At 38.6% G+C, this 23,163-nt stretch overlaps 1 protein-coding gene across 5 annotated transcripts in view; it reads left to right on the plus strand.

Moving 5' to 3' along the window:
- Nucleotides 1-575: 575 nt before the first annotated feature.
- LOC127423826 (semaphorin-3F-like) overlaps nucleotides 576-23,163 on the plus strand; it is a 28,132-nt gene continuing 5,544 nt past the window's right edge. The window contains exons 1-14 of one of the 5 annotated variants that reach the window (XM_051668449.1): nucleotides 576-985; nucleotides 6,711-6,839; nucleotides 16,015-16,175; nucleotides 17,278-17,340; nucleotides 17,506-17,625; nucleotides 18,132-18,225; nucleotides 19,338-19,457; nucleotides 19,593-19,738; nucleotides 19,844-19,958; nucleotides 20,113-20,182; nucleotides 20,415-20,559; nucleotides 20,679-20,901; nucleotides 21,081-21,169; nucleotides 21,609-21,650. In XM_051668449.1, the coding sequence (XP_051524409.1) occupies nucleotides 6,743-6,839; nucleotides 16,015-16,175; nucleotides 17,278-17,340; nucleotides 17,506-17,625; nucleotides 18,132-18,225; nucleotides 19,338-19,457; nucleotides 19,593-19,738; nucleotides 19,844-19,958; nucleotides 20,113-20,182; nucleotides 20,415-20,559; nucleotides 20,679-20,901; nucleotides 21,081-21,169; nucleotides 21,609-21,650 (1,485 nt within the window). In that variant the 5' untranslated portion in view covers nucleotides 576-985; nucleotides 6,711-6,742. Of the gene's footprint in view, nucleotides 986-6,710; nucleotides 6,840-10,588; nucleotides 10,707-14,865; nucleotides 14,970-16,014; nucleotides 16,176-17,140; nucleotides 17,176-17,277; nucleotides 17,341-17,505; nucleotides 17,626-18,131; nucleotides 18,226-19,337; nucleotides 19,458-19,592; nucleotides 19,739-19,843; nucleotides 19,959-20,112; nucleotides 20,183-20,414; nucleotides 20,560-20,678; nucleotides 20,902-21,080; nucleotides 21,170-21,608; nucleotides 21,651-23,163 lie in introns of those variants that run through there. The other 4 variants (XM_051668450.1, XM_051668451.1, XM_051668452.1 and 1 more) reach the window with 4 other exon arrangements.

Consider the following 23,163-nt stretch of genomic DNA (forward strand, 5'->3'; position numbering starts at 1 on the left):
GTAGAATTTGGCACATAAAAATCAGTTTCTATAAATATAGTTATAGTAACGCTCATTCTATGAGACTAGATTGAAAAATAACAACAGTGCAATGAAAGTAAATGATGACTGAGGCTAATGTTCTGCCCAACATCTGTCTTTGTGTTCCAGGGAAAAAGAATGTAAAATGGTTTGAAACAACATGAAGGTGATGCAAGAATGTTCATTTTTGGGTGAAATATCAATTTAAATTTTATCATAAAATTAAAAGGTTAAGTGTTAAAAAAGTTAAAAGTATGTAGGATGGTAAAAATACAGTAAAAACCAATTAGGGAGTATACAATATATGTATGTTTGAATAAAAAGCATTATCAAATGCAAACAGCAATTAATCTGGCATTATGAATTGTTGTATATCTGCATTCATAGCTATTATGTTCACGATTTTCTGGCCTCTACATAGTTAAATACGGCTCGTCGAGAGCAGTTGTCTACTACTGTGGGGGCTGGACCGTGACACCTCACCAAATAAACCAAACACCTGCAACCGCAAAGCGACGTGCAGTGTGTAGCTTACGTGACAAGACCACGCATACATTTTCTTTTTTGTATTCAAAGCGGTAAATGAAGAAGATAGTGTCACGAAAACAGCAAAACACCTCTTGACTTATGTTGCCTTTATCTCCTCAACTGTCCAGATAAGACCAAACTAGGAGCCAAAGAGGAATTGCATGCACAAATTCACAAACTTTTGTTTTTGGGGGGGGGGGGGTCATCGAGTTTACCGAATCACTAGCACGCCTCAAAAGTGGGAATTCAGAAGACTAGAGCTATAAAAACTCTGATGTTTTTATGAGAAAGTTTTGGTCGGATTTCAGTATTTAAAGCGCGAGCGCTTTGCTCCGAGAGACGTTAAGGAATGTACCGATAACATCGCACCTGCTTCTGAAAAGTCACTAAACACACGGAGGAAAACATCGATATCGCCATAAGAGGACCACATAAAGTAAATATACTTCTTCTTTTTCATTTAAACCAGCCTTAAGTTTAAATATGTCATAGGTGAGAGTTTTTTGTATTTCAAAAAGATGGCGCGGTCTTCATTTTTTGAAGGGTCTAGCCTATATTTCTTTGTTGGTTCTTACATGTGTCTTGTTGCTGTGGTGGTGACAAATTTGTGGGTCATCACAACAGTAGTTTTTTAATTGCACAATTAATCCATAAGTTCGTAACCTCACATTTAAAACTGCAATACATCACTTCTGTTAAGAAACAGCATTTAAACGAATGCTATATTGTCGCGAGAAAAGGATGTAGGCTAATCCAATTTTTTTAATTTTTATCCTCGAATAGTGAATAAACTCAAAATCACTTAAAATCCACAAATTCGAGGATAAAAAAAAAAAAAAAACATTGACTAACTTGTGTGTTTTTAAAATTTGCTTGAATTTGATTGACCTTTGTTTTATGTTAATTCGAATATTTGTGTGTGTGTGTATGTATATATAAGGAGAAACCGCAGTTTGTCATTTTGTCAGTCACACAAAAAAAGAGAACAAACGGACGTGCTGGAGTTGGATTTAATGGACGTCATAAATTGCGCTTTAGCATCCATAATTCATATGCGGGCCATTCCGGTGTTATGGAGCAACTGGGGACAGTGGCGTAGCAGTCATTTAAAACTGGGGGGAGGTTAGCTCGCACAGATCCAACACTTACAGTGCAGTATTAATATATTACAGTATATATTAATTTATAAGTATTAAATTAATATATACGTATTATTTACTTTTAATATTTGTAGTGTTTTAAAGATTCATGTATTGCAAAATAATTGCATAATTTGCCAAATTTGCTGCAAAAATAAAGGACATCTTGTGGAGCACTTGCTTCTGTTTCACACATGACAATAAAAGACTGAGCACAATCTGGTCCTGAATAAATGATTTAATCAATTACAATAATGACAATTGTGCTTGTGCACAATATAATTTTTTACTCTGTGCTTGTGCATTGTGGGATTTAAATGTATCCAAGTGGCTTGAGTGTTTCGACTACATTTACTAAAATTCATTCAGATCCAATTAATGATTCAGTGACCATTTCTGTTGATGCCAGAAGATGGTGAAAAATGAGTGTCTTGTGTGAAATTAGTTAAGTCACTGATTCAACAATCAAATAGGCCTACAAAGAGACTTTAATAGAGGTTTTAAGCATTATAAGAACAAAGCAAATCTATCATTTCACAACAGTTTGTGAGCTACTGAGCATGACTTTTATCAAAAGACAACAATAATAGTTTTATAATAAGTATGAGTTTCAATAATGTCCGTATGTTTTCATGTATAAAATAGCGTGTCTACATATCTATTCACTTAAGTAAAATTCATGTGTTCTAAGAACACAGCAGATCTATATTTTTCCCTACAGTTTGTCGACTGCGCACCAACATAGAGGTAAAAAACAGGAGTTGATATTAAAAATAGCTTTAAATATTTAACACAGATCTAGTAATCTGCTTAAATTGGCAAAAACAACTGATCAAACTATTACCAACCTCACACAATTTAAGTAGATCCAGCAAACTGTGGAGCGCTCGTATATCTTACTCTGAAACACGTTGTAACAAAGGTTTGGGTTTGGTAGATAAAGGAGGAAGCGGGAACTGGTTTCTACTGTTCACGTGAGTCCGTTTTATTTAATTTTATTTATTTTTTGTCCCCAATTTGGAATGCCCAGTTCCCAATGTGCTCTATGTCCTTGTGGTGGCGTAGTGACCTGCCTCAATCTGAGACTGTCAACCCGCACATCTTATTACGTGGCTTGTTGAGTGCGTTACCGCAGAGACCTAGCGCATGTGGAGGCTTCATGCTATTTTCCGCGGTATCCATGCACAACTCACCACGTGCCCCACCGAGAGCGAGAACCACATTATGGCGACCACGAGGAGGTTCACCCAAAGTGACTCTACCTACCCTAGCAACCAGGCCAGTTGGTTGCTTAGGAAACCTGACTGGAGTCACTCAGCATGCCCTGGATTCGAACTTGCGACTCAAGGTGTGGTAGTTAGCGTCTTTACTTGCTGAGCTACCTAGGCCCCTGTGAGTCTGTTTTATTAACAAATGAACAGCAATCGCTTTACAGCTTCACTCAAAACACAAGACGGCTTTTCAGCATAACTCAAATAAACAGTCCGCTTTTCAGCTTCACATAACACAAGACTCTCTCGGGGAACAGACACGAAGACTCTGGTCTGTCCCTCCGAGAGAGAGAGAGTCTTGTGTTATGTGAAGCTGAAAAGCGGACTGTTTATTTGAGTGAAGCTGTAAAGCAATTGCTGTTCATTTGTTAATAAAACGGATTCATGTGAACTGTGGAAACTGGTTCCCGCTTCCTCCTTTATCTGCCCAACCCGAACCTTTGTTACACTGGTGCCGAAACCCGGGATAAGGAGGAAGGTATGCTGCTATGGTGTCGTCTTTGCCACTGGAGGAAGTGATCCCTCACCAGCATCCACCAGACTCAACACCAGGCCCTCATGGATCTGCAGGCAGAGCAGCAACAGTACTTCTAGGCGCTCCTTCGAGGCCAAGAAGAGGACCGACGGGTGTTGCAGTAAATAAAATGCATGTTAACGTGATTTTTGTGTGATCAAATCACATACTAAGCTTTTCTGTGTGAAGTTGTATCCAATTTTACAACTTCGTTACCATGACGACTTAATGCTGTAAACCCTAAAACCATAAAAACGATGATTTAAACAACTCCACAGCTCAAATGATACACAGGTTTTAAAAGATTCATTAATTTAATTTAAGGGCTTTTTTAAAATAATAAGCTTAAAATTTCTGTCTTTAAACCTTCCAAAAATAGCAGCCATTCACTTCCATTGTAAGTGCCTCACAGTAAACTTTTTTTTTTTGGGGGGGGTAATCAACATTATGCCGCAAATGCGGTCGATTGAGCTTAACTTGTATTGAACCCGGAATATTCCTTTGACTGTGTAGAAATGTGCTTGTGTGTGTGTTTTCTCTAAAACCAGTGCCAAAACCCAACATGTAAAAACACCTGAGTTACTATGTAAAGGAAAGCAGACATAAGACAGATCTGTTCTTGCACAGAGTGTGAGTCCCATCAAGAGCCAATGAATTTTTTACTTCAGAATCAGAAGTGAGGGGGCTTTGAGCTAGAACAGATTATATCAATTATTTGTTGGTTAGCCCTTCATCAGTGCATCAGAAATCACAGATCCTTGTTCGCAGCTTTCAGATAAAAATCTCTTTGCTGTTGCTGTACCTGACTCTTAACACAGCCAGCTATGATCCCAATCGGACGTCTACAGAGTTATGATAAACATCTACATGAACATACAGAAAGATAACCATCTCCAGTGCTAATCTCCTTCTTTCTCTCTCACACCTACTTTTTCATACAATCTACAGCTCTCTCTCTCTCTCTCTCTCTAACTCCATCATCTTGCAGTTTGGACATGTAGTACATTCCTAAACAAGCCTCTAGATGTGCTTTGAAAATGAATTTGAACCAGTGACAGCTGGCAGAGCCTGGACTGGTGTTTTTATGTGCGTGTAAGTTTGTGGAAAAGGATTAAACAATTTACAGTAGCAGTGTTTCCATTCAAGTTGCAAATTCAATTTATGCAAAAAACAGAATGTGAAAAAAGCCGCGTTTCCATCCCATGTGTTCAAAAGAACAAAATCGTCACAGCCAGGTAAATTGTAGCCACTGTGATTCTTTTTATTAATAAAATCTTTCATATCTGAAGCACGTCACACAGTTCTGGGAGCGCGCTATGTGTGTGCATTCCTCCATCTTTATGTCTTGGCCGTGTGGATCTATTTGATATTTTTGTGTCAATAAACCTGCTCTTCCACACAGTTTAAGTTTGTATTCGATTTGTTTTTCTCTGCAAACTCTATACAGGCTTTGTATTTTCAGGACATTGGTATTTCAGACTGACCAGAGCAACATGTCAGATGCGATGATTGATTGGTCCGCTGGTTAGTCCAGTTATGATGGAATTATTCAGTCACATGACTTTTTTGATGCGCATCTTGTGTTCCTAATAAATTCAATAGGAGTTTATTCGGTAAATGTGTTTCCATCATAGTTTGTGCATTTCTTCTTATTGAATAAAAAATGTAGGCTATCCGCCTCATGCGAGTGTATTTTATGCACATTTTGGAGATTTTATTCACAGATTCATTTGATTCCAACCAGCGTTTTTCATGCGACATACCAAAATGCACATAAAAATATGTGGACGGGAACCCAGCTAATGTTGCCTAGTGTCAAATCTTTTGCCTCCACACAAACAACATGCAAACAGTCAAAACTAAACTGTGGCGTACACACAGGTGCAGTACTTATAAATGTTAATAAAAGGGCCTGGGTAGCTCAGCGAGTATTGACACTGACTACCACCCCTGGAGTCGTGAGTTCGAATCCAGGGCGTGCTGAGTGACTCCAGCCAGGTCTCCTAAGCGACCAAATTGGCCCGGTTGCTAGGGAGGGTAGAGTCACATGGGGTAACCTCCTTGTGGTCGCTATAATGTGATTCGCTCTCGGTGGGGGCGTGGTGAGTTTTGCGTGGATGCCGCAGAGAATAGCGTGAAGCCTCCACACGCGCTACGTCTCCACGGTAATGCACTCAACAAGCCACGTGAAAAGATTCGCGGGTTGACGGTCTCAGATGCGGAGGCAACTGAGATTCATCCTCCACCACCCAGATTGCGGCGAGTCACTACGCCACCACGAGGACTTAGAGTGCATTGGGAATTGGGCATCCCAAATTGGGGAGGAAAAAAATTGAAAATATTATAATAAATGCTAATAAAAATGAAGCGCCTGTTCTCAGTCTGATTTAAGATTATTTAATCACACATCTCCGGAAAAGAGAATGCACAGACAAGCAAGTCCCAACCATGTGGGTGCCTGCTGTGCTGACATCACCCACATACATCATTGGCAAACTGATGACATCATATACAGGAGCCAAGGATCAGTACCCGATGGAAACGGATCTAAAAGGCATAGCAGGCACAGCCCTGGACACCAGGGGCTGGGGAGATCATCCAAGTTTGAACAATGAGCAGCGTGACGGGGCTTTGCGGCAGCTTGGAGTGATTTGCCACCACAAGCATTTCCCAGGCACATGGCATTCTGAGCTCATTTTTACAAGTAGTGGTTTTTATAGTGCCACCCCTGCTCGACCCCCCCCCCCCCCCAACAAACTGTACACAGGTCACAAACCACATCTTAATCTGCTAACTCTCAAATCAGTCTGCGCTGTTGCACAAGGTGGATGAAAATGATTAACAGCACCTGTTTTTCCAAAAATAAAATTGACACAGTGTACTGTAAATGCTGACCCTCTAATGCAGGGCTGAAAGCTCTGCCTTTGTGTGGAATTGTTTTGGTGGAAGGTGTGACAGGCTGGGATTTGTCTGGCTGCTACAACGTGAAGCTAAATATATGACTGTGTAGTAGTGAGTACTGTAGGCTTTTCTGTTTTGTCTGTTGACTTTCTAAATCTAACTGTCTCTGTTTCTCTTCCTCCTCTTCATCTCTCATTTGTTTCCAAGCTATTTTTGAACTCCTCATCTTTTCTCCATTCTTCCTTTGTCTAAACCAGTGATAAATTTAGCCTCTCTCTATTTTTCTTTCTCAGTCCACCTTTTCTTATTTGTTTTCTTTTGTGTGGGTTTGTATAGGTTGACTGCAAATAGGCCTAACTCTGAGAATTATGGAAACTAGACTCCTCCTGTTGCTGTGGGCTTCCTTTTTATTTCAAGTGGCCTGCACACATTGGTCTGCTCCCAGAGTGCAGCTGACTTTTAAAGGTGAGAGCAAACATTATTCATTACCTGACAATGCATACTCGAGCACTAAATCTGGACATACAACTCCATGTACGAGTTGCAATCCTGTACATTGTATTTTGTTTAAAGACTTGAAAGATCATAGTAATATTTGTCATTTCCTGGATTTCATCCACTTTTATGAGAATTTTGAGATGTGATTATATCTGAATTCCCATTAAACGGAAGCTTTCCCTGGTTCTCTACTATTAACTGTGTGTGTAGAGTACTATTCAACTCCTTATATGCTGGCAGATGCTCAATATTATTTAAAGCCTGATCTTTAAAAAATCATGTCCACTGAGCAGCATTAAAAGCGAGTAAAATTTTCTGCTAAACACATTTTAAGCAGGTTTTTTTTTTTTTAGGTTAATGCTCTGTCGAGTTTTAAATAATCTAGACCGACCACCCTACCTTAAGAATTCAACCTAAACGAGTTGTGTCATAAAAGAAAATGTGACATGAAAACGCAATTGCTGAAGCAACTACGTCATTTTGTGGTGCTTCTATGACACTTTTGGCTCAAATGTCCTCTCACATGCACTTCAGGCCTCTTTCTTTGGCTTGCTCACTGGGGGTCTAAAGACAAATATTATATACAGTGTGTGTGTGTGTGTATATATATATATATATATATATATATATGGCATAATCTACAATCTGTTTTCATCAAACTGCACAAAACTGCACAATTAAAATGTTTTGCCTTACAAGTCATGCACTATAGTTAGAGTTAACATGTCATAGTGTGAAGTAAGCATTGTTTGAGGAGGGGGCGAAAAGTAAGTGTTTATAAACTGATAATCTGCCCCTTGTGATTTGTGTGAAAGCGAAACTTTTTCACCAGGAAACTGCTGCAGTACATACAACGAGCCACGTAAAAGTAATTTAGCAAAAACTTAGGTATAGTAACGTGTTTCTATGAGATCTAGTTGTCTTTTTTATATTAGTAATTTTCTTGTTTTCTGTGTTGTTATTTCTGCTGGTCTGATAGCATATTGTTCTTTAAGAGGGAGCTGACACAAAACCCTTGTTTTGGAGGAGCTTAGCGATATTCCCACAAATTTTTCCTAGCATCCTCTTCTGATAATTTGGTATTAGATTTTAAGTGTTTGTGAGGACTGAATCTAAACAATTACAGTCATTGTCAGTTATGACAAGCTAACTGTCACCAACCTTTTTGACACACAGATACATGCCACCATTGTGTACACCCAGAAGTACAATTGAAAGACATACAGTATAGTCATGTACTCATGTAACCACATGTGCACTTGCAGCCCTCTAATTCAAATTTTGAGATGGGTTGAAATATGGGTTGCTTAACAGTACACAAGCCTGCCTGATGTAAACAGGAATTAAAAGTGTGAACCAGGAATTCTGGTCATTTTACGTTTCAGCTGAATAAGATGGAGTGCTGAATGTCACTGTTACATAATTACCCTAAAGATGATAGAGTAGTCCCTTTCTCATCTGTGTGGTATTATAACCCTGCATATCGTTGTTTAGAAAGTACTCTATGATGAAAAGCAGCGGTTAACTTGAAAATACCGTAATCCATAATAACATAAGCAAAACTTCTGAATTGTTTGTGTTCTGCCAGCCAACTCTTTCCAGTAGCCATATTTTCCCTAAGACACACCTTGTAGTTTGCTTATTTCTTTGGTTTCTCATTCTTTGCCATGGTACACTAGCTATGACCTACATAGAAAGAGGCTCAAAGTTACTATTGTTGTCTTTTTTTTTCTCCATATATATATATATATATATATATATATATCCTGGTAAAATGTTATTTTTATTATTTTTAGAATTTGTTTTAGGTCATTTGGCAGTTTTGAAAGGACATTTTAGGATTAATTTCCTTTTGCAAGCTTGCTGTATGTAAACAAAGAAGAACAGCATGTGTTAAGGCTTGTGAAAGCTGTTTGAATAACTCACTCCAGGTTGCACTAGAGCTATGAAATTGAACCTCCTAGAATTTACAAACTCTTTTCACCAACTTACAGAGAGCATTTAACAGATCTGATCATATTTAATTGTACAGATTTCCCCCCAAAATGGGTCTGCTCAGAACGGTAGATGTCCTTGTTTTTTTTACGGTGAACTTGACTGCATTAAAGAATTACACTGAATATTTTAATGAATTACAGAATTGTTTTATGAGAGGAATAGGTCACAATGGCATATTTCGTGCTGAGGGGTTTGTTTACTGGGCCACTCAAATTAGGCAGTAGTGTTTGATGCCCCAATTGTCAATGACTCATGAGATTGTGCGAATTCAATTGACCTTTCTGTTCTTCATAAATAATCGAATCATGATGTGGGTTGAAAGTGCCTTGAAGGAAATGCATAATAATGTTACCAGGATTCATGAGAAAGAAAAGTTGTTTCCTATATCAATCACCTCATGTTTCATATTTCCAATTGCCCTTGGCTCATATTCCCCCTGCTTGTGCCCTGATAAAACCTAATTAAAAAGATGACTGGGCTCAATTATACCCTCTTAGTAATTTGGATCCAACTAGTTATTGTTAGCTTTGTCATTTCTTTCATCACCCACCCCTGCAATTCTGCTGAAACTCTGGTTGGCTTTGGCTTTGGCTCTGATCCAGACCATTTCTGTAGTCCCATTTTTCTGAATTGCAATGTATTTTGTCCTGCAGGAAAGATCAGCCCTCCACTATCAACCCGCCTGCTCACTCTGCTCCACATCAAGAATAGCTGGTCGGATAAATCCACTTGTCTTGTTGGCCTCTCTGTTTTCTGCTGTTATATGAGATGGATTGGTCATTGTTTGCTACTAGGATGGTCTGTGTTTCGGAGGTGCCTGCAGATGAGGGAAGGTCTTAGTGTAACTCTAGAAGAGTGTTCCCAACAGAGACTATGAGAACTCTGCAAAAAACTGGCAGAAACAGTGAAAGAAAAATTTGATATTCTACATTGGCTCCATTGCGTAGTGCAACCTTACCCTAATATGAATATGTACAGAATATTTATAAAAATTATGAATAAGAATTCAAGAAGAATTCATATTATAATTCATTAAATCTACTTTGGGAAAAGTTATGAATTTTATTTATACAGTATATCTAGATGTATATTTATATTTCAATTCAGACCATTATTCGGAAAAAAAAAATATTACCTGAGATATCAAAGTTTAAGAAATAGTTTATCCAAAAATTTAAATTCTGTCAATGAAAATTATTCACCATTATGTCAGACTCACATGTTGTACTTTCATAAAAAACAAAAAGCAAAAATAGTTTTGATCCAGTTCTTTTCAATGAACCAGTTTCTCTGGTTCACAAACCGCACTTAACAGTTTGTTCATAAATCGTTCTGATCTGGTTCTCGAGTTCAGCTCACTGACTCAATGACTTGGATGCAGTGCTTTTTCTTCACTGGAGGAGCAGATTGTCAGTGAATAATGACTTTCTTCCTGTTCCCCACACAAAGCTATGTTATAGGGTTGCACAATTAATCTAAAAACTAATCGCGATTACGGCTCTCATAATTATGTAATCGTGAAAACTGACGAATACAGCATTCAGTTTAAGTCTACTCCTGTTGCGTTAATGGTTTCTATTTAGAATGTGTTTTTGCAGCGGTTGAGTTTTGAACCAATCCCAGATGTGTGCGTTGAGCAATGAAATGGCAATGGCCAATCAGAGTCTACAGTACAGTCCTATCAGTAATGACAACCAATCCTTATGCGCAAGCTTTGAGTAGTCTGACGTCCAGATACTTGCGTTACAGTATTCTTAATCTCGGTTTGTGATGGCACACGAAAATTAGTGCTAAAGAAACATCACCTGACACTCGAAAAGAAGCTGTAGAACAAAGGTGAGCAATTTTGAATTATTTTCAATTAGTTAAATGTCGCCCCGTTAACATAGGTAAACAACCTGCAAACGAGCAACGCGACAAAGCTAAAACGATCTCTGACCGTTACAATCAAGGTACAGACAGGGTCTAAATAAGTATTGTGTTGTTTAAACAACTATATTTATTACGAGAGCATATGTGAGTGCAGATCTGGAGAGTTTGAATATTGTTGGGTTGCTCGATTTTTGTGTACAACTTAAAAAAAAAAAAGAAAGTTGTATTGATGTATTAAACAAGCTACAAAGTAGCTGTTTTGGACAGAAAATTCTTGAACTTCAAATGTCACAGAACATCGCCATTGTTATCGCGTCTGCTCAGATAAATGCCTATTTGACCCACAACTGCTGTTGGTAGATTTCAATTTTAACGAATCACACAAAACCGTAAACAGGCTGATCTTACTTTCCAAAGTGCAACCACTGTGACATATTTGAGGCCAAATATGATTTAACGTTGATCTTATGTGTACAAGATCACAGTACGGGATTTTAAATGCATTAAGGAAGTTCAGTCTAAATCGGCTGTTCAGTTTGACTATTGAATATGTCAAATATTATTATTTACTGTATGTGGACCAATAATTAAAGCAGTAAAGACACATATTGCATGCCTGATGGTAGGTTTTGATTTTTATGCCACATTTTTCAGGCTTTGGAAGTGTGTTAAATGTGTGAGGATGTGTATACATCAACCTGTTACGTGACACACAGGCATATTGACTGAAGTTAAAACTGTTTTTGGCAATAGTTCAGAAAGAACCTACATAAATTTCTTCATTGTAAACCATAGATATACCTTTATTATATACAGTATTTAATGCTTAAAATAAACTGCAGCGGAGCCCATAACCTGCTGTTCTGAAGAACCTGCAAGCACGGTTGCCTGCTTAGTGACACCACAGTAATTTCATCTATTAATCGTCATTAATAATCGCGATTTACAATATCAAGGGCAATAATCGTGCAGCCCAACTATGTTATGACTTCAGAAGTCTTGGAACCAGGGGTTGCTTTAACTGAAAATTCTCCATCATTTAACAATTTTTTGAAACGGTGAAGGATCATTTCAAATGCTGTCCATCATTTTGACAGATTAAAAAAAAATAAGAAAAACATTAAGTGCATCAGTTTTGTCTTCACTGTCTCTCTCACACACACTCCAGCTGTGTGTGTGCGTGTGTGCCCTGTTTATTTCCTTGTAATATTAAGGTGTGTATTAACAGGCAGAGGCGGACTGGCCATTGGGAGAACCGGGACATTTACCGGTGGGCTGGCCAGTCCGTCAGAGTGACGGAGAAAGATTTTTTTCTAGCGCAACCTCTGCTTGAAATGTAGCACATAAGTTGTATGGACTAATTTTATGATGCTTTTTTACCTTTTTGGATATTACATAAAAAGTATACGGGTTTGGAACACATGAGGGAGACAGAATTTGACAGAATTTTCATTTTTTGGGGTGAGCTATTCATTAAATTTCAGTGTTATGTTTAGTATTCATTTTTGTAATGTGTAGACAGGACTGTTTTTTTGTTTTTTTTATTATTCCTTTGGTATTCCCTGTTGAATTCTTTGCCTACACAACAAGGGCTTCCTAAGAACAATTTCAGCAGGAAATTGTCTTGACTTGACATGACTCAACTTCACCAGTGTCTTTCACCTGTTATTGTAATGAACCCTGTGCCATGTCCACTTTAGTCCACTTCAGGCTTGCCAGAGGTGGTGTGTCCTGTGTCCTGTTAACAGTAAAGGAAAGAGGGGGGAACTCGATTGTACACAAACCTTTTCCCTTTTGCCCACCCTGTTCCGTCTCCAACAGATATCCGATCATTAGTGGTTATTTTAGCACCCTCTCCACAGCATCCTGTAAACACACACACTTAAACATACATGCACTTTTAGAACATTAAAGGTGTCCTCTAAATGCCCACATTTCCTGTACCTAAACAGTTTCAAGGATGTGTAAACATCTGTACAGATGATCGTCCAGTGAATTTTCTCAAAGGATGACAAAGCTCATTCACAAATTGGTGCTGTTTTAAAGAGAGTTCACCCAAAAATGAAAATTCATTATGTCACAAAACCTGTAAGACTTTTTTTTTTTTTTTCGTGGAATACAAAAAGAGAAATTTGAAGAATTTCACACTTTTTTTTTTTTTTTTTTTTTTTTTTGCTATATAGTGAAAGTGAATAGCGACTCTGGTTGACATCATGGCGTTTGGTTATGGGACATGCAAGAACCAGTGAGGTTTGATGTTATTGATGACCAACCTGTGGCGTAGATGTCATATTTGATTTGGGGACTGTAATCGGTGAAATCAATTGATAAATTGAAATTTTAAGCTTTTAAGCTCTTGTGTTCCACAAAAGCAAAAAAGTCTTACGTGTTTGGAGTAACATTAGGGTGAGTATTTAATGACAGAATTATCAGTTTTGAATGAACTTTTCCAGAGAACCTCACTCTGCAATGACAAATTGTCTTCCATTTGCTATAACATTGAGCAAGCCTTAGGATGCCAAGAAAGTCCACAGCAATTTTTACCCATGTGTGTCAGTGCTTAAAATATACACTCACTGACACTTGTGAAACACCTGTACACCTACTTTATATTCATGTGATTATCTAATCAGCCAATCGTGTGGCAGCAGTGCAGTGCATACAATCATGCAGATACGGGTCAGGAACTTCATTTAATGTTCACATCAACCATCAGAATGGGGAAAAAAGTGCAGTCAACACACCTCAAGATCCATTAGAATTTGTGATGTGCATCCTTTAAAAACCTAGCTCAAAATAACTTAAGTTTTGATGCATAAGAGTACAATGACATATCCAGTAAAACAGAAAGGTCTGGAAACCAGTGAACATGAATCTGGGAAGAATAAGATCCAAAGGGTAGGTCAGGGTACAATTAATCATCTACTGATTTGGCATATGAAGGAGATATAGAATGTCATTGTCTAGAGAGGCCGTGAAACCATAATGAATGAGACTGGTCCACCAAAGAGCAAAAAATAAAAAAGAGCAGATCAGTTTAGAAGTGTCAGAGTTTGAATGAGATCAAAGGAGTAGAGGTGAGGGATAATGTGTATATTAAGACACCAGTCTGGGTAGCTCAGTGGTAAAGACGCTGTTCGAATCCCAGGGTGTGCTGAGTGACTCCAGCCAGGTCTCCTAAGCAACCAAATTTGCCCGGTTGCTAGGGAGGGTAGAGTCACATGGGGTAACCTCCTCATGATCGCTATAATGTGGTTTGTTCTTGGTGGGGCATGTGGTGAGTTGAGCGTGGATGCCGCAGTGGATGGCGTGAAGCCTCCACACGTGCTATGTCTCCGTGGCAACCCGCTCAACAAGCTACGTGATCAGATGCACGGGTTGACGATCTCAGATGCGGAGGCAGCTGGGAGTTGTCCTCCGCCACCCAGACTGAGGTGAATTACTACGCCACCACGAGGACTTAAAAAGCACATTGGGAATTGGGCATTCCAAATTGGGAGAAAAAGGGGAGAAAATAAAAAAATTAAGACACCAGTCTTCTGGATGTGGATGTGGCATCTATTTCTTCTTAAAGCTGAAGTGTGCAATTTCTGCACCACAAAGGTCAATAAATAGATTTACAAACAGTGGTTTCTTGATTACTCACAGTGGTGTTTCTCAGTGTTTATACTTTTTGGGGGATCAACCTATTAATGGCTTACTAGTTGTTGTCTCTGCATATTAAGCTGGGATACAAGAAAGCATTTTAACACAAAAAATAAATTAAAAAAACTTTAGCTTTTGACTCCTGTCCATCCAAATATTAGATGCTGACATCTTTTGCCAGGACTGTAATCATCTGATCATAATTCATATCTGACACAAGTCTGTGCTGTTAAATTTCACGCAACATTAAATGCAATTCTTGCATCAGGGCATGGTGTTCTTTGAAGTCCTGTGACAGCCTACAAGAATGTCTGTATAAACAGTTCATTTTAACTGAACTTCATTTTAATCTTTGCCTTTGAGACTGAATACTTGGCCTGCATGTGGAAGTGTTTTTCTATTTTCCAGTACTCAGGAAATGATTCTGGAACTGTGTTAAGTGCAGTTTGCTCCCAAGAGCCACCAACTCACGCTTCTTGGCTCTTCCTTTGCACCTTCAAGGAGAGTTCGCTGAGAAGGGGCTGCCCAGAACGCTGCTGCTACAAGCTTTTTATTTTAACAATTTCATCTGAATAAGGAAAGGTCCGCAGAGAACTGATTACCCCATAACACTGAGAGTGTTTAATCAAAAAGCAGAGGCTTGAACTAGGGTGACCATATGTCCTCTTTTTTTTCCCGGACATGTCCTCTTTTTCGGACCTTATAAAAGCATTCAGCCAGGATTTCTAAATTTGCGAAAAAGTCTGGGATTCGGCTTTAGTTGAATTATGATGTACATCTGATCTAATACTTCATTGTGTGTGCGCGCATATTTGCATATTTGCCCCTCTTTGTAAGTTCCGCCTTCTCGCACACCAATTGGTCAATTATAAGAGGCTTGCAGCAACTATTGGCCAAATTCTTGCCTGTCAACCTCTCCGCGAACGTGCGAAGCGCTGTTGTGTTCAGCATCAAACAGTTGCTTGACAGTAACAGCAAATAATAGCTGAGTGGAAACAATGCCCAAACGAAAGTGCAAATTTACAGAAGATTTGCACAAAAAATTCCCATGCTTTCATCCAGGTCGAGATCCGTGGGAAGCAGAATGTATGACATGTAAAGCTGGCACTTATGTGTCAGTTGTTAATAAAGGTGCAAGTGATTTAGAAGCACACATTAGCTCTGCAAAGCATCAGCAAAAGGTGAAAGTTCATCAGGTAAATTAACGGACTAATATTTGCGACCAGGTAAAATTATCACATTGCTTCATTTTCCATGGCCATTCAAAATAATAGTAATAGTAAATGAAGGTACACTCATGGCATCAAATATTTTATTTTAGTACAATTTTTTATTTATTTATATATATATATATTTATGTTATGCTAATAGAGTGTCTTTTTCACTGTATTAAAGTTTGCATTCATAGTAACACTGTTTTGAACCCTATTATTCCACTCCACCCCAATCCCCCTCTTTTTGGAAAACCAGAATATGGTCACCCTACTTGAACGCCCCCTTTTTTAACTATTTGGAATAACATGCACTGAATCATTCTCGATAAGGCCAGAAACATGCATTAAGAAAGTACATTTTGATTTCAGATTAATGGTTATATTTCCTTTCCTTCTCCTTTGTCATTCATTAGAACTTATGGACACTCGAACAGCGAAACCATTCAGTTTCTCTTTCAACACCAGTGACTACCGGATCTTGCATGTTGATCAGGATCAAGGACGGCTTTACCTGGGCAGCCGCGAGTATCTGGTCTCTCTGGACATGCAAAATATCAACAAAGAGCCTCTCATTGTAAGTGGTGATTAAAATTATGATAATTGAATTCAGTGGTTAAATTCTGTTCAGTTTACAACATAAAATACAAGTCAAGCAAGAAAAAACTGAAGAAAAACTGAAGTGGATGTGAATTCTTCTCTTAACTCATTTTCACACATACAGCCTTTTTAAGCCTTATTTAATTTTAAGTTTAGAGGTCATGTGTGAACACGACCTGTTCGAAAATACCGGTGAATTCCGCACTGGCTATTTCCCTGAATAAGAAGTTGTAATATTTATTTATTTATTTTTATTTTATTTTTTTTCTCCCCTTTTCTCCCCAATTTGGAATGCCCAATTCCCAATGCGCACTAGGTCCTTGTGGTTGCATAGTGACTGGCGGAGGACAAATCTCAGTTGCCTCTGCATCTGCGACCATCATTCCTCGCATCTTATCATGTGGCTTGTTGAGCGCGTTACCACGGACACATAACGCGTGTGGAGACTTCATGCTGTTCTCTGTGGCATCCATGCACAACTCGCCAACGTGCCCCACCGAGAGCGAAAAGCACATTATAGCGACCACGAGAAGGTTACCCCATGTGACTCTAACCATCCTAGCAACTGGGCCAACTTGGTTGCTTAGGAGACCTGGCTGGAGTGACTCAGCACACCCTGGATTCAAACTCGTGACTCCAGGGGTGGTAGTCAACGTCTTTATTCACTGAGCTTCCCAGACCCCCAAGAAGTTGTAATATTACCTGAAAAGTTCAGTTTTGTTGCTGTATGTGAACAGAGTTGTAAGATTAAAGGTTTGAGCATACTGTATATGAGGTCAGGACGCACTGACGTAAGACAGAGGTGATTCAGTTACTCTGCAGTCAAAAAACAAAAATGTCATCAGATTAGACAGACAGTGAAATTATTCCCTTTACTCTGAAGATGTAAAAAATATTTGATATTTTAGAGCCGACTAGAGTGAATATAGTGAATGGTCACAAAATGGAAACAGTCCCATGTGTGAACAGCAGGTGTGGTATGTTTACCAGTAAAAAGTAATCCAACAATTTTACTGCAATTTTACCAAGTTGCACGTATGGAAGAGGCTATTGTGTGATGGAGGTTTTTATGTCTCTAGATCCACTGGCCGGCTCCCGCTCAGAGGAAGGGAGAGTGTCAGATGACTGGGAAAGGCAGGCATGTGAGTTTACTTTAGTTCTTTTGATCAAACTGATCTAATTAGTAGTTATTGAATCACACGTTTTTAGAGTATGTTAATTCTAGCTGAAATGATTGTAGAGTGTAAGACTCTTGTTGTGTACAACATAAATCTAACAGAAGCTTGCATGAATGTGTGTGTTCTCAGGGAGAGTGTGCTAATTTTGTGCGTCTGATTGAGCCATGGAACAGGACTCACCTGTACACCTGTGGGACAGGAGCATATAAACCCATCTGCACCTTCATAAACAGGGGCTGGAGAGCTGAGGTAAATGCATATCATATTAACTTATTCAAGTCTTAAAGAAATAGTTAACCCAAAATTAGAAATTCTATTATCATAACTCATGTCCTTCCAAATTTTTCCTGTGGAACAAAAAAGAAGAGATTTAAAAAAAAAAATTATTAAACGGTTCATGCCAAATATGAACAGTTCATAGTGACCATGTATGTCAAGTTCCAAAAAGGAAAAAAATAAATAATAAAAGCACCATTGAAGAAAGATTCTTCAAAATATTGTGCTGTTGTGTTCCACTAAAATAATTACAGCATATAGGTTTGGAACGGCATGAGAGCATGTAGATAATGACATTACCTACTCGCTCATGTCGTTCCAAACCTGTAAAATGTGTGTGTGTGTATGTGTGTGTATATATATATATATATATATATATATATATGGAATTAAAAAATATTTTGTGTGTGTGTACTATTTCTTTTACTGCAATGCTCTTTGCATAACTAAAATTGCTATTCCCACTCTGTTGTCCTCAGGATTACCTTTTCAGGATGGTTCCTGGTTATGTGGACTCCGGAAAAGGAAAATGCTCTTATGATCCAAACCAGGAGAATGTTGCAGCACTGATAAGTAAGCAACAATTCATTACAAAGCCATATATTGTATTTTGCATAATTAAATAATTTGCATAATTACAAGTATATCATCATACAATATCTAGTTCTCAATTGTGCTCATTAAAGGAATATTCTAGGTTCAATACAAATTAAGCTCAATCGACAGCATTTGTGGCATAATGTTGATTACCACAAACATTTATTTTGACTCGCCCCTCCTTTTCTTTAAAAATAAAAAGTGAAAATCTGGGTTGCTGTGAGGCACTTACTATGGAAGTGAATGGGGTCAATCCTTAAATGTTAAAATACTCACTGTTTCATAAGTATAGCTACAAGATGTAAACATGATTTTAGTGTGAGAAAATCACTCACTAACCTTTTTTTGGGTAAAGTTACATCCAAACCCTAAAATGACTGTAGTTGTTGGATTTTCTCCCCTTTTCTCCCCAATTTGGCATGCCCAATTCCCAGTGCGCTCTAAGTCCTTGTGGTGGCGTAGTGCCTCGCCTCAATCCGGGTGGCGGAGGACGAATCGCGGTTGCCTCCGCGTCTGAGACAGTCAATCCACGCATTTTATCACATGGCTTCTTGAGCGCATTACCACGGAGACCTAGCGTGTGTGTAGGCTTCATGCTATTCTCCACGGCATCCACACACAACTCACCACGCACCCCACCGAGAGCGAGAACCACATTATAGTGACCACAAGGAGGTTACCCAATGTGACTCTACCCACCCTAGCAACTGAGCCAATTAGTTGCTTAGGAAGCCTGACTGGAGTCACTCAGCACACCCTGGATGTAAAAATTACTATTTAAGCAACTTTACAGCTCAAATAATACACACGTTTCAACAGAAGAATTAATGCAAGTGCTTTTAAAAAACTATAAGCTTCACATTTCTGCCTTTTTAAACCCTCCAAAAATTGGCCCCATTCACTTCCATTGTAACTGCTTCACTGCAACCTCAATATTTGCTTCTTTTTCTTTTTTTAACAACGGATGGGTCAAAATAATTTTTTGTGGTAATCAACATTATGCCAGAAATGCTGTCAACTGAGCTGAACTTGTATTGAACCCGGAATATCCCTTTAATTCTGGTCTTTACTCACTCTCCTCCATCTAGATGGAAACCTGTATGCAGGAGTAGCTGTGGACTTCATGAGTACTGATCCAGGCATCTTTAGGACCATGGGAAGCCGGCCAGCTGTGAGATCTGAACAATATGACTCAAAATGGCTCAACGGTAAATAACCATGGCATTCACATTTGGATTGGCAGATGCAATTCTAATTGGCTGAAACTAAATATTTGGTTATGTGTTTTACTTCCTGTTAAATATTTGGATGGACATTATATGCACGCTCCTTTTATTTCCCAGAGCCTGTGTTTGTTCAGATGAAGCAGATTCCTGACAGCTCAGAGAGGAACGATGACAAAATCTATTTCTTCTTCCGTGAGAAGAGTCTGGATTCTGGCGGAGGAGCGAGTCCAAGTGTGGTGGCCAGAGTGGGCCGTGTGTGCCTGGTGAGAAAATTCCTGCAGTACATATCCTAAAAGTGCAGGTGGAAAAGAAGCAGTTATATCAGTCAATAAATAGTTATTTGTGTTTTGTATCCTGTGCATTCACAGAATGATGAGGGGGGTCAGAAGTCTCTGGTGAACAAATGGACGACATTTCTAAAGGCCAGGCTGGTGTGCTCTGTAATGGGAGATGATGGGGTGGAAACCTTCTTTGACGAATTGAGTGGGTGTTATTTTCTTTTTTTTTTTTTTTTTTCTTGTCCCCTCATTCTACATTTTGGTGGTTTTGCACCGAGCCATGGTTAATTTCTGATCCTGATATATGCTTAACATCTCAATTTGACACATTTTTGCCCTTATTTTCTAATCCACTTCAGGGGACGTGTTTATCCAACCCACTCAAGATGAACGAAACCCTGTGGTATATGCTGTCTTCTCAACTTCTGGGTACAAACCTGCTTTTTCATTCATTTCTTTCCTCAAATGAACAGATAAATAAACAATTGCCTTGTTTTCACTCCCTTTTCACTCTGCTTTTTATCCATGTATCAGATTATAGTCATTTCTGTCTCGTCTCTTACTATTTTAACTTCTCTCTATTTAGTAACTTTTTACTAGGTAGATTTATTGTTTCTGGATCTGGGAGATTTTGCACCTCAATCTTGTTTTTGTCTCTTAGCTCAGTGTTTAAAGGCTCCGCCGTGTGTGTGTACTCAATGGCTGACATTCGCAACATCTTTAATGGCCCTTTCGCCCATAAACATGGACATAACTACCAGTGGACTACATACACAGGAAAGATTCCCTATCCACGGCCTGGAACAGTGAGTCTGGAAAAAAAAGTCATGACTTTTAACCTTAAAAAAATTAGATAAGCACGTATAGAAACATAAGCAAATAAATAAATAAATGTATATATTTTTTCCTCTGTCTCACACATTAGTGTCCAGGAGGCACATTCACACCGGGTCTTCAGTCAACAAAAGAGTTCTCAGATGAAGCAGTGAACTTCATTCGTGGACATCCTCTCATGTACTACCCTGTGTATCCCATTCACAAACGCCCTCTGGTGGTGCGTTCAGGTGTAGACTATCGTTTTACTACTATTGCAGTGGATCAGGTGGATGCAGTGGATGGCCGATACGAGGTTCTCTTCCTGGGAACAGGTGAGTTTAACACCTCTGATTAAGATGTACAAGGTTAATTAGTTTTATTACCTTTGTGCTGTGTCTATAAACACTTAAGTATTCATGAACAAGTGCCAGTGTTAGAATGTAATATAGGGTTGCAGATATTTAGCAAACAAGCTGTGTAGAGAGTGTTTGACTCCTCTTTTACCCCACAGATCGTGGCACAGTCCAGAAAGTTATAGCCCTGCCCAAGGATCCCACCACAATGGAAGAGCTAACTTTAGAGGAAGTGGAAGTTTTCAAGGTAAATAAGTAAAAAAAAAAAAAAAAAAACTGGTAACACTTTACAATAAGGTTCCATTTGTTAACATTAGTTAACAACATTAGTTAACATGAACTAACAATGAACAATACTTTTACAGCATTTATTAATCTTGTTAATGTTAATTTCAACACACACTAATACATTTTTAAAATCAAATGTTGTATTTAACATTAGTTAATGCACTATCAATATAATATCAGCCAAAAATGATCAATTCATTAACATTAACCAAGATTAATAAATGCAGTAAAAAAAAAAAAAATGGTTAATTGTTTATTCATGATACCTAATGTATTAACTAATGTTAACAAATGGAACCTTACTGTAAAGAGTTACCAAAAAACTCAAAAGTTCTCAAACTTTAAAAAATAGTTTATTGTTATAACAAAAGGTATGCTTTCCTATTCCTTCGCTACAGACTCCTGCTGCTGTCAAAACTATGCAGATATCATCCAAAAGGGTAAGAGTTATGAAAAAAAACCTTAAACAATATACTGTGTGTGTGTGTGTGTGTGTGTGTGTGTGTGTATATACATAGATATATATATATATATATATATATATATATATATATATATATATATATATATATATATCAGTTGTGCACAAAGGTTTGCATACCCTGGCAGAAATTGTGAAATGTTGGCATTGATTTTGAAAATATGACTGATCATGCAAATTTGTTTTATTTTTTAGTCTTTTGCCAAGTTGACCCTCCAGTGGTTACAGCAGAAAAAGGTGAAGGTTCTGGAGTGGCCATCACAGTCTCCTGACCAGGTGGTATAGCTGCCCATTCGTCTTGGCAAAATGCCTCCAGGTCATGCAAAGTCTTTGGTCGTCTTGCATGAACCACACGTTTGAGATCTCCCCAGAGTGGCTCGATGATATTAAGGTCAGGAGACTGAGATGGCCACTCCAGAAACTTCACATTTTTCTGCTGTAACCACTGGAGGGTCAACTTGACCTTGTGTTTAGGGTCATTGTCGTGCTGGAAAGTCCAAGAATGTCCCATGCGCAGCTTTCGTGCAGAAGAAATCAAATTGTCTGCCAGTATTTTCTGATAACATGCTGCATTCATCTTGCCATCAATTTTCACAAGATTCCCCGTGCCTTTAGAGCTCACACACCACCAAAACATCAGTGAGCCACCACCATGCTTCACAGTGGGGATAGTATTCTTTTCACTATAGGCCTTGTTGACCCCTCTCCAAACATAGCGCTTATGGTTGAGACCATAAAGCTCTATTTTGGTCTGGTCACTCCAAATTACAGTGTGCCAGAAGCTGTGAGGCATGTCAAGGTGTTGTCAGGCATATTGTAACCGGGCTTTTATGTGGCATTGGTGCAGTAAAGGCTTCTTTCTGGCAACTCGACCATGCAGCTCATTTTTGTTCAAGTATCGTCGTATTGTGCTCCTTGAAACAACCACGCCGTCTTTTTCCAGAGCAGCCTATATTTCTCCTGAGGTTACCTGTGGGTTTTTCTTTGTATCCCGAACAATTCTTCTGGCAGCTGTGGCTGAAATCTTTCTTGGTCTACCTGATCTTGGCTTGGTATCAAGAGATCCCTGAATTTTCCACTTTTAATAAGTGATTGAACAGTACTGACTGGCATTTTCAAGACTTATATCCTTTTCCATCTTTGTAAAGTTCCATTACATTGTTACGCAGGTCTTTTGACAGTTCTTTTCTGCTCCCCATGGCTCAGTATCAGCCTGCTCAGTGCATCCACGTGAGAGCTAACAAACTCATTGACTATTTATACACCGACACTAATTGCAATTTAGAAAGCCACAGGTGTGGGAAATTAACCTTTAATTGCCATTTAAACCTGTGTGTGTCACCTTGTGTGTCTGTAACAAGGCCAAACATTCAAGGGTATGTAAACTTTTGATCAGGGCCATTTGGGTGATTTCTGTTATCATTATGATTTAAAAAGGAGCCAAACAACTATATGATAGTAAATGGCTTCAT

Source organism: Myxocyprinus asiaticus, chromosome 33, assembly GCF_019703515.2.
Source record: "Myxocyprinus asiaticus isolate MX2 ecotype Aquarium Trade chromosome 33, UBuf_Myxa_2, whole genome shotgun sequence".
NCBI classification, from domain to species: domain Eukaryota; kingdom Metazoa; phylum Chordata; class Actinopteri; order Cypriniformes; family Catostomidae; genus Myxocyprinus; species Myxocyprinus asiaticus.